This window comes from Scyliorhinus torazame, chromosome 8 (genome assembly GCF_047496885.1).
Source record: "Scyliorhinus torazame isolate Kashiwa2021f chromosome 8, sScyTor2.1, whole genome shotgun sequence".
Classification (NCBI taxonomy): domain Eukaryota; kingdom Metazoa; phylum Chordata; class Chondrichthyes; order Carcharhiniformes; family Scyliorhinidae; genus Scyliorhinus; species Scyliorhinus torazame.
In genome coordinates, this window is record NC_092714.1 from 12942976 (window position 1) to 12952855 (window position 9880).

General features: G+C 48.0%; 1 protein-coding gene across 1 annotated transcript in view; it reads left to right on the forward strand.

Annotated features, from left to right (window-relative positions):
• The window catches only part of LOC140428715 (lysozyme C-like), a 28577-nt gene extending 20438 nt beyond the window's left edge, over positions 1-8139 (forward strand). Inside the window, exon 4 of the mRNA XM_072515440.1 lies at positions 7921-8139. Within this exon, the coding sequence (XP_072371541.1) occupies positions 7921-7987 (67 nt within the window). The 3' untranslated portion in view covers positions 7988-8139. The remainder of the gene's footprint in view (positions 1-7920) is intronic.
• The last annotated feature ends 1741 nt before the right edge of the window (positions 8140-9880 follow it).

A 9880-nucleotide genomic window follows, 5' to 3' on the forward strand; every position in this document is an offset into this window, starting at 1 on the left:
TGTGTCATAGAGAGTGTCACAGTGAGGGTGTGTTATAGAGAGTGTCACAGTGAGGGTGTGTGATAGAGAGTGTCACAGTGAGGGTGTGTTATAGACAGTGTCACAGTGAGGGTGTGTTATAGAGAGTGTCACAGTGAGGGTGTGTTATAGAGAGTGCTGCAGTGAGAGTGTGTTATAGAGAGTGTGACAGTGAGGGTGTGTTATACAGAGCGTAACAGTGAGGGGGTGTAATAGAGGGTGACAGTGAGGGTGTGTTATAGAGAGTGACAGAGAGGTTGTGTTATAGAGAGTGTCACAGTGAGGGTGTGTTATAGAGAGTGTCACAGTGAGGGTGTGTTATAGAGAGTGTCACAGTGAGTGTGTGTTACAGAGAGTGACAGAGAGGTTGTGTTATAGAGAGTGTCACAGTGAGGGTGTGTTATAGAGAGTGTCACAGTGAGGGTGTGTTATAGAGAGTGTCACAGTGAGGGTGTGTTATAGAGAGTGTCACAGTGAGTGTGTGTTATAGAGAGTGTCACAGTGAGTGTGTGTTATAGAGAGTGACAGAGAGGTTGTGTTATAGAGAGTGTCACAGTGAGGGTGTGTTATAGAGAGTGTCACAGTGAGGGTGTGTTATAGAGAGTGTGACAGTGAAGGTGTGTTATAGAGAGTGTCACAGTGATGGTGTGTTATACAGAGTGTGACAGTGAGGGGGTGTTATAGAGAGTGACAGTGAGGGGGTGTTATAGAGAGTGACAGTGAGGTTGTGTTATAGAGAGTGTCACAGTGAGGGTGTGATATTGAGAGTGTCACAGTGAGGGTGTGTTATAGAGAGTGTGACAGTGAGGGTGTGTTATAGAGAGTGTCACAGTGAGGGTGTGTTATAGAGAGTGTCACAGTGAGGATGTGTTATAGAGCGTGTCACAGTGAGGGTGTGTTACAGAGAGTGTGACAGTGAGGGTGTGTTATAGAGAGTGTCACAGTGATGGTGTGTTATACAGAGTGTGACAGTGAGGGTGTGTTATAGAGAGTGACAGAGAGGTTGTGTTATAGAGAGTGTCACAGTGAGGGTGTGTTATAGAGAGTGTCACAGTGAGGGTGTGTTATAGAGAGTGTGACAGTGAAGGTGTGTTATAGAGAGTGTCACAGTGATGGTGTGTTATACAGAGTGTGACAGTGAGGGGGTGTTATAGAGAGTGACAGTGAGGGGGTGTTATAGAGAGTGACAGTGAGGTTGTGTTATCGAGAGTGTCACAGTGAGGGTGTGTTATCGAGAGTGTGACAGTGAGGGTGTGTTATAGAGAGTGTGACAGTGAGGGTGTGTTATAGAGAGTGTCACAGTGAGGATGTGTTATAGAGCGTGTCACAGTGAGGGTGTGTTACAGAGAGTGTGACAGTGAGGGTGTGTTATAGAGAGTGTGACAGTGAGGGTGTGTTATAGAGAGTGTGACAGTGAGGGTGTGTTATAGAGAGTGTCACAGTGAGGATGTGTTATAGAGCGTGTCACAGTGAGGGTGTGTTACAGAGAGTGTGACAGTGAGGGTGTGTTATAGAGAGTGTCACAGTGAGGGTGTGTTATAGAGTGTGACAGTGAGTGTGTGTTACAGAGAGTGTCACAGTGAGGGTGTGTTATAAAGTCGGTGGTGTTGTCGATAGTGTTGAAGGATGTAGCAGGTTACAGAGGGACATAGATAAGCTGCAGAGCTGGGCTGAGAGGTGGCAAATGGAGTTTAATGAAGAGAAGTGTGAGGTGATTCACTTTGGAAGGAATAACAGGAATGCGGAATATTTGGCTAATGGTAAAGTTCTTGAAAGTGTGGATGAGCAGAGGGATCTAGGTGTCCATGTACATAGATCCCTGAAAGTTGCCACCCAGGTTGATAGGGTTGTGAAGAAGGCCTATGGAGTGTTGGCCTTTATTGGTAGAGGGATTGAGTTCCGGAGTCGGGAGGTCATGTTGCAGCTGTACAGAACTCTGGTACGGCCGCATTTGGAGTATTGCGTACAGTTCTGGTCACCGCATTATAGGAAGGACGTGGAGGCTTTGGAGCGGGTGCAGAGGAGATTTACCAGGATGTTGCCTGGTATGGAGGGAAAATCTTATGAGGAAAGGCTGATGGACTTGAGGTTGTTTTCGTTGGAGAGAAGAAGGTTAAGAGGAGACTTAATAGAGGCATACAAAATGATCAGGGGGTTGGATAGGGTGGACAGTGAGAGCCTTCTCCCGCGGATGGAAATGGCTGGCACGAGGGGACATAACTTTAAACTGAGGGGTAATAGATATAGGACAGAGGTCAGAGGTAGGTTCTTTACGCAAAGAGTAGTGAGGCCGTGGAATGCCCTACCTGCTACAGTAGTGAAGTCGCCAACATTGAGGGCATTTAAAAGTTTATTGGATAAACATATGGATGATAATGGCATAGTGTAGGTTAGATTACTTTTGTTTCGGTGCAACATCGTGGGCCGAAGGGCCTGTACTGCGCTGTATTGTTCTATGTTCTATGTTCTAGAGAGTGTTACAGTGAGGGTGTGTTACAGAGAATGTCACAGTGAGGGTGTATTATAGAGTGTGTTACAGCGATGATGTGTTATTGAGAGTGTCAAAGTGAGGGTGTGTTATAGAGAGTGCTGCAGTGAGGGTGTGTTACAGAGAGTTTCACAGTGAGGCTGTGTTATAGAGAGTGCTGCAGTGAGGGTGTGTTACAGAGAGTGTGACAGTGAGGGTGTGTTATAGAGAGTGTCACAGTGAGGTTGTGTGAAAGAGTGTGATAGTGAGGGTGTGTTACAGAGAGTGTCACAGTGAGGGTGCGTTATAGAGAGTGTTACAGTGAGGATGTGTTACAGAGAATGTCACAGTGAGGGTGTATTATAGAGAGTGTTACAGTCAGGGGGTGTTATAGAGAGTGTCACAGTGAGGGTGTGTTATAGAGTGTGTTACAGTGAGGGTGTGTTATAGAGAGTGTCACAGTGAGGGTGTGTTACAGAGAGTGTGGCAGTGAGAGTGTGTTATAGAGTGCCACAGTGAGAGTGTGTTATAGAGAGTGTCAGAGTGAGGGTGTGTTATACAGAGTGTGACAGTGAGGGGGTGTTATAGAGAGTGTCACAGTGAGGGTGTGTTATACAGAGTGTGACAGTGAGGGGGTGTTACAGAGAGTGACAGTGAGGGTGTGTTACAGGGAGTGTTACAGTGATGATGTGTTGTAGAGAGTGTTACAGTGGGGGGGTGTTATAGAGAGTGCTGCAGTGAGAGTGTATTATAGAGAGCGTCACAGTGAGGGTGTGTTATAGAGAGTGCTGCAATGCGAGTGTGTTATAGAGAGAGTGACAGTGAGGGTGTGTTATAGAGAGTGTGACAGTGAGGGTCTGTTATAGAGAGTGCGGCAGTGAGGGTGTGTTATAGAGAGTGTCACAGTGAGGGTGTGTTATAGAGAGTGTCACAGTGAGCGTGTGTTATAGAGAGTGACAGTGAGGGTGTGTTATAGAGAGTGCTGCAATGAGAGTGTGTTATAGAGAGTGTGACAGTGAGGGTGTGTTATCAAGAGTGTCACAGTGAGGGTGTGTTATAAAGAGTGTGACAGTGAGGGTGTGTCATAGAGAGTGTCACAGTGAGGGTGTGTTATAGAGAGTGTCACAGTGAGGGTGTGTGATAGAGAGTGTCACAGTGAGGGTGTGTTATAGACAGTGTCACAGTGATGATGTGTTATAGAGAGTGTCACAGTGAGGGTGTGTTATAGAGAGTGTCACAGTGAGGGTGTGTTATAGAGACAGTCACAGTGAGGGTGTGTTATAGAGAGTGTTACAGTGAGGGTGTGTTATAGAGAGTGTCACAGTGAGGGTGTGTTATAGAGAGTGTCACAGTGAGGGTGTGTTATAGAGAGTGTGACAGTGAGGGTGTGTTATAGAGAGTGTCACAGTGAGGATGTGTTATAGAGAGTGTCACAGTGAGGATGTGTTATAGAGAGTATTACAGTGAGGGTGTGTTATAGAGAGTGTGACAGTGAGGGTGTATAAGAGAGTGTCACAGTGAGGGTGTGTTATAGAGAGTGTTACAGTGAGGGTGTGTTATAGAGAGTGTCACAGTGAGGGTGTGTTATAGAGAGTGTCACAGTGAGGGTGTGTTATAGAGAGTGCTGCAGTGAGAGTGTGTTATAGAGAGTGTCACAGTGAGGGTGTGTTATAGAGAGTGTTACAGTGAGGGTGTGTTATAGAGAGTGTTACAGTGAGGGTGTGTTATAGAGAGTGTCACAGTGAGGGTGTGTTATAGAGAATGTTACAGTGAGTGTGTGTTATACAGAGTGTGACAGTGAGGGTGTGTTATAGAGAGTGTCACAGTGAGGCTGTGTTATAGAGAGTGTTACAGTGAGGGTGTGTTATAGAGAGTGTTACAGTGAGGGTGTGTTATAGAGAGTGTCACAGTGAGGGTGTGTTATAGAGAGTGTGACAGTGAGGGTGTGTTATACAGAGTGTAACAGTGAGGGGGTGTAATAGAGGGTGGCAGTGAGGGGGTGTAATAGAGGGTGACAGTGAGGGTGTGTTACAGAGAGTGTCACAGTGAGGGTGTGTTATACAGAGTGTAACAGTGAGGGGGTGTTATAGAGAGTGACAGTGAGGGGGTGTTATAGAGAGTGACAGTGAGGTTGTGTTATAGAGAGTGTGACAGTGAGGGGGTGTTATAGAGAGTGACAGTGAGGGGGTTTTATAGAGAGTGACAGTGAGGTTGTGTTATAGAGAGTGTCACAGTGAGGGGGTGTTATAGAGAGTGTCACAGTGAGGGGGTGTTATAGAGAGTGACAGTGAGGGGGTGTTATAGAGAGTGACAGTGAGGTTGTGTTATAGAGAGTGTCACAGTGAGGGTGTGTTATAGAGAGTGTGACAGTGAGGGTGTGTTATAGAGAGTGTCACAGTGAGGGTGTGTTATAGAGAGTGTCACAGTGAGGATGTGTTATAGAGAGTGTCACAGTGAGGGTGTGTTACAGAGAGTGTGACAGTGAGGGTGTGTTATAGAGAGTGTCACAGTGAAGGTGTGTTATAGAGTGTGACAGTGAGGGTGTGTTACAGAGAGTGTCACAGTGAGGGTGTGCTATAAAGTCGGTGGTGTTGTCGATCGTTTGGAAGGATGTAGTAGGTTACAGAGGGATATAGATAAGCTGCAGAGCTGGGCTGAGAGGTGGCAAATGGAGTTTAATGAAGAGAAGTGTGAGGTGATTCACTTTGGAAGGAATAACAGGAATGCGGAATATTTGGCTAATGGTAAAGTTCTTGAAAGTGTGGATGAGCAGAGGGATCTAGGTGTCCATGTACATAGATCCCTGAAAGTTGCCACCCAGGTTGATAGGGTTGTGAAGAAGGCCTATGGAGTGTTGGCCTTTATTGGTAGAGGGATTGAGTTCCGGAGTCGGGAGGTCATGTTGCAGCTGTACAGAACTCTGGTACGGCCGCATTTGGAGTATTGCGTACAGTTCTGGTCACCGCATTATAGGAAGGACGTGGAGGCTTTGGAGCGGGTGCAGAGGAGATTTACCAGGATGTTACCTGGTATGGAGGGAAAATCTTATGAGGAAAGGCTGATAACTTGAGGTTGTTTTCGTTGGAGATAAGAAGGTTAAGAGGAGACTTAATAGAGGCATACAAAATGATCAGGGGGTTGGATAGGGTGGACAGTGAGAGCCTTCTCCCGCGGATGGAAATGGCTGGCACGAGGGGACATAACTTTAAACTGAGGGGTAATAGATATAGGACAGAGGTCAGAGGTAGGTTCTTTACGCAAAGAGTAGTGAGGCCGTGGAATGCCCTACCTGCTACAGTAGTGAACTCGCCAACATTGAGGGCATTTAAAAGTTTATTGGATAAGCACATGGATGATAATGGCATAGTGTAGGTTAGATGGCTTTTGTTTCGGTGCAACATCGTGGGCCGAAGGGCCTGTACTGCGCTATATTGTTCTATGTTCTATGTTCTAGAGAGTGTTACAGTGAGGGTGTGTTACAGAGAGTGTCACAGTGAGGGTGTATTATAGAGTGTGTTACAGTGAGGATGTGTTACAGAGAGTGTCACAGTGAGGGTGTGTTATAGAGAGTGTTACAGTGAGGGTGTGTTATAGAGTGTGTTACAGTGAGGGTGTGTTATAGAGAGTGTCACAGTGAGGATGTGTTACAGAGAGTGTGGCAGTGAGAGTGTGTTATCGAGTGGCACAGTGAGAGTGTGTTATAGAGAGTGTCACAGTGAGGGTGTGTAAAAGAGAGTGTCACAGTGAGGGTGTGTTATAGAGAGTGTCACAGTGAGGGTGTGTTATAGAGAGTGCTGCAGTGAGAGTGTGTTATAGAGAGTGTCACAGTGAGGGTGTGTTATAGAGAGTGTCACAGTGAGCGTGTGTTATAGAGAGTGTCACAGTGAGTGTGTGTTATAGAGATTGTGACAGTGAGGTTGTGTTATAGAGAGTGTCACAGTGAGGGTGTGTTACAGAGAGTGTGGCAGTGAGAGTGTGTTATAGAGTGCCACAGTGAGAGTGTGTCATAGAGAGTGTCACAGTCAGGGTGTGTTAAAGAGAGTGTCACAGTGAGGGTGTGTTATAGAGAGTGTCACAGTGAGGGTGTGTTATAGAGAGTGCTGCAGTGAGAGTGTGTTACAGAGAGTGTCACAGTGAGGGTGTGTTATAGAGAGTGTCACAGTGAGCGTGTGTTATAGAGAGTGTCACAGTGAGTGTGTGTTATAGAGATTGTGACAGTGAGGGTGTGTTATAGAGAGTGTCACAGTGAGGGTGTGTTATAGAGAGTGCTGCAGTGAGTGTGTGTTATAGAGAGTGTCACAGTGAGGGTGTGTTTTAGAGAGTGTCACAGTGAGGATGTGTTATAGAGAGAGAGTGTTACAGTGAGGGTGTGTTCTCGAGAGTGTGACAGTGAGGGTGTGTTATAGAGAGTGTCACAGTGAGGCTTTAGAGTGGTTTCACAGGTCGGCGCAACATCGAGGGCCAAAGGGCCTGTACTGCGCTGTAATGTTCTATAGTGGTCAGCACAGTTGCTTCACAGCTCCAGGGGCCCGTGTTTGATTCCCGGCTGGGTCACTGTCTGTGCAGAGTCTGCACGTTCTGCGTGGGTTTCCTCCGGGTGCTCCGGTTTCCTCCCACAGTCCAAAGACGTGCAGGTTAGGTGGATTTGGCAATGCTAAATTGTCCTTAGTGTCCAAAAGAAAATGTTAAGTGGGGGTTTCTGGGTTACGGGGATAGGGTCGATATGTGGGCTTCAATAGGGTGCTCAATAGATGGGCCAAATGGAATAGCTTCCTCCTGCACCGTAAATTCTATGATTCTATGAAGGGTAAAGAAACAATCTACAGGTATATTGACGCAAAGGAGACTGACGGTCAATGTAATATAGATTATTTACAAGCATTTACAAGGGTCTGTGTAACGCAGCATCTCACTCCCAATGCAATCTTAGCTGGGAGAACCTATCTCACAAAGCCCTGATCTGAGCCTGCTTTTAACCTTTGCTCATCGCCAGCCACAGGTGGTTGGCATCTGCCCTCTAACTGGGGAGCTTGTACTCCACGGGTCCCGCGAGAGATCAATGAAGCTTCCCCATGGTCCTCGTTGGGATTATGACAAAAGGGGGTTCTGGAGAAGGAGCAGGGCAGTGGGTCCAATTGGAAACTGCAGGGTTAAGGCAGGGGAGTGGGACGAGGGGACTTGCTCTTGTGGAGAACTGGTACGGACACAATAGGCCGAATGGTCTCAGCAACAGGCCTGGGCACGAGGAAAGCTTCCCGAATTGGGTGATGTCTGGGTTTCTTCACACTCCGAAGAGACAAGCCCCTCAGGAGAGGAGGGGGTGGGGGGGAAACCTTTGAGCGCCAGGGAAAGATGAACCCAAACCCTCAGTCAATGACAAATAAATATTGCTTCTCTCTGACTGACCTTGTGTTTCTGATGCTTTGGTTTTGCAGGAGCAGCTGGGTTGAGAACTGCATGGGAAAATGGATCAATTATTACACTTACTTTTGCGACTTGTAAAGATGGAGGAGATTCTGACGATCAAACCCACTCGCTGCAACACTACGTAGCATGGGACTCTTCCAATAGCTAGCTCTGCATTGTTAAGATGGCGGGGGCCGCAATAAAGAAAGTCTTCTGTCACAGCTCGTTAAAATAAATGCATGAAAATATCAAGAGTCTAGTGTTACATTCTATTGACTGATTTGGATAATTCTGGATGTGAATGAGCCGTTTGGGATCCGGTTGTTCGACTCAGAGGGTTTCCTGTGCCCGGTGGCTCATGGGTAAAAGTAACAACTAATGTCTATTTCCATAGTTAACTTTCCCCAGAAAAGGTGGCCATCCTGTTGCCTCTCCATGTCAAACATGGCTGACCAGGAGCCCCTCCCACTCTTATCACCTGCCGTAGAGATTTTGCAAAGATTTGCAGATTAATTATCAAGCTGCTTGGCCAGACCGTGAATGCACCTTCCATAGCCATGAGGTCCCGGCAGTGAGACTCCATCACAGAGTTTCTGACTGAGGGACAAGGACACCACTACTCACCGCACCAGAAGACCTCCCCTCCTCCTTTGAGAAGGGAAAAGATTTTGAGGTAATCCGAAAATCCATATCTTATGAAGAGTAGTGGCAAAATCCAGAGAACTGACTCCAACCTGAGCACAGATTTAGTGTCCCAGGCTGCAGGTCCTTACTTAAGGACGTGGAAAAGGAGGGGGAATTACAATATTGATAAAAGTCATGAATACTGAAGTAGAATGGGAGGATCTCAGTCAGGGCTTCAAATGAAGTTACTGTGAACAGCCCCTAGTCGCCATATTCTGGCGCCTGCTCGGGGAGTTATGAACCCACCTTCCTTGGCCATCCAGTCCTGGGGTGGGACTTGAACCAGGAGCTTCGGACTCGGAGGTAGGAACGCTACCCACTGAACCATGAGGTCTCCAGTAAGGGTGATTGGACAGCGGGTACAGTATGGGTAGAGTTAAAGCATGGCTAAGACTCTGGTAGGAGTTGGCTGCAGTTGTCCCAGGTGGCGCCAACCCCGATTAGGAAATGGATCAATTTGTGTAGTTAGGCAACAGCCGTCAACGAAATCCCAATCCAGCAAATCAAATTTCAACCAATGCCACGAGGGGATGGTCATCTGTCCGAGCTAGACCATAAGATGTGCACCACTCGGATGCCCCCACGCGAGGACATCACGGTAGTTGCCTGGGACATCCGATGAGCAATTACCCTGCAGCGGGGACTCTCTCAGACAACTTTGGATGATGTAGAATCCCTACATAGCTGAAGGAGGCCATTCGGCCCATCGAGTCTGCACCGACCCTCCGAAAGAGCACCCAACCTTAGCCCACTCCCCTGCCCTATCCCCATAACCCCACCTAACCTGCACATCCCCGGACACGAAGGGGCAATTTATGAGCGGCAGGTAATGGGGCCGGAAGTGTGAGGCGGCCTTGTCGGAGTGCTTACCCAGTGACTGATCCATCACCGCTCACCATCTCCATAGCCACCACCCCTCATCCACTCACCGCCACCCCCCCCCACCTCAGATGATAATGGGCCCATAAAACGGAATGGCCAGCACACATATAGGGACCCCCCCGGGCGGACAGGGGAAGGTGATCCTGAAGCTGGAGTCAGACTTTGGTAAACGATGAGGAGCGCCAGAGTTGATCTCACAGCGAGGAGTCATCATCAGCTGTCCCGGGACTGATGCGGCTGACAGTGCCTTCCCAGGGTGAGTGCCCTGTCGTGATGCTGGGCGGACACTCGGAGGGGGAAGGGGTTGCTGGAGGTGGGGGGATGGAGTGAGGGCGGAAGGACAAGTGAGGATCTGAGCGGCCTGGGGGAAGGGGCCACCTGGAAGGGGGTGGGGGGTGTAGAGAGTTTGGAGAGGTAGGACAG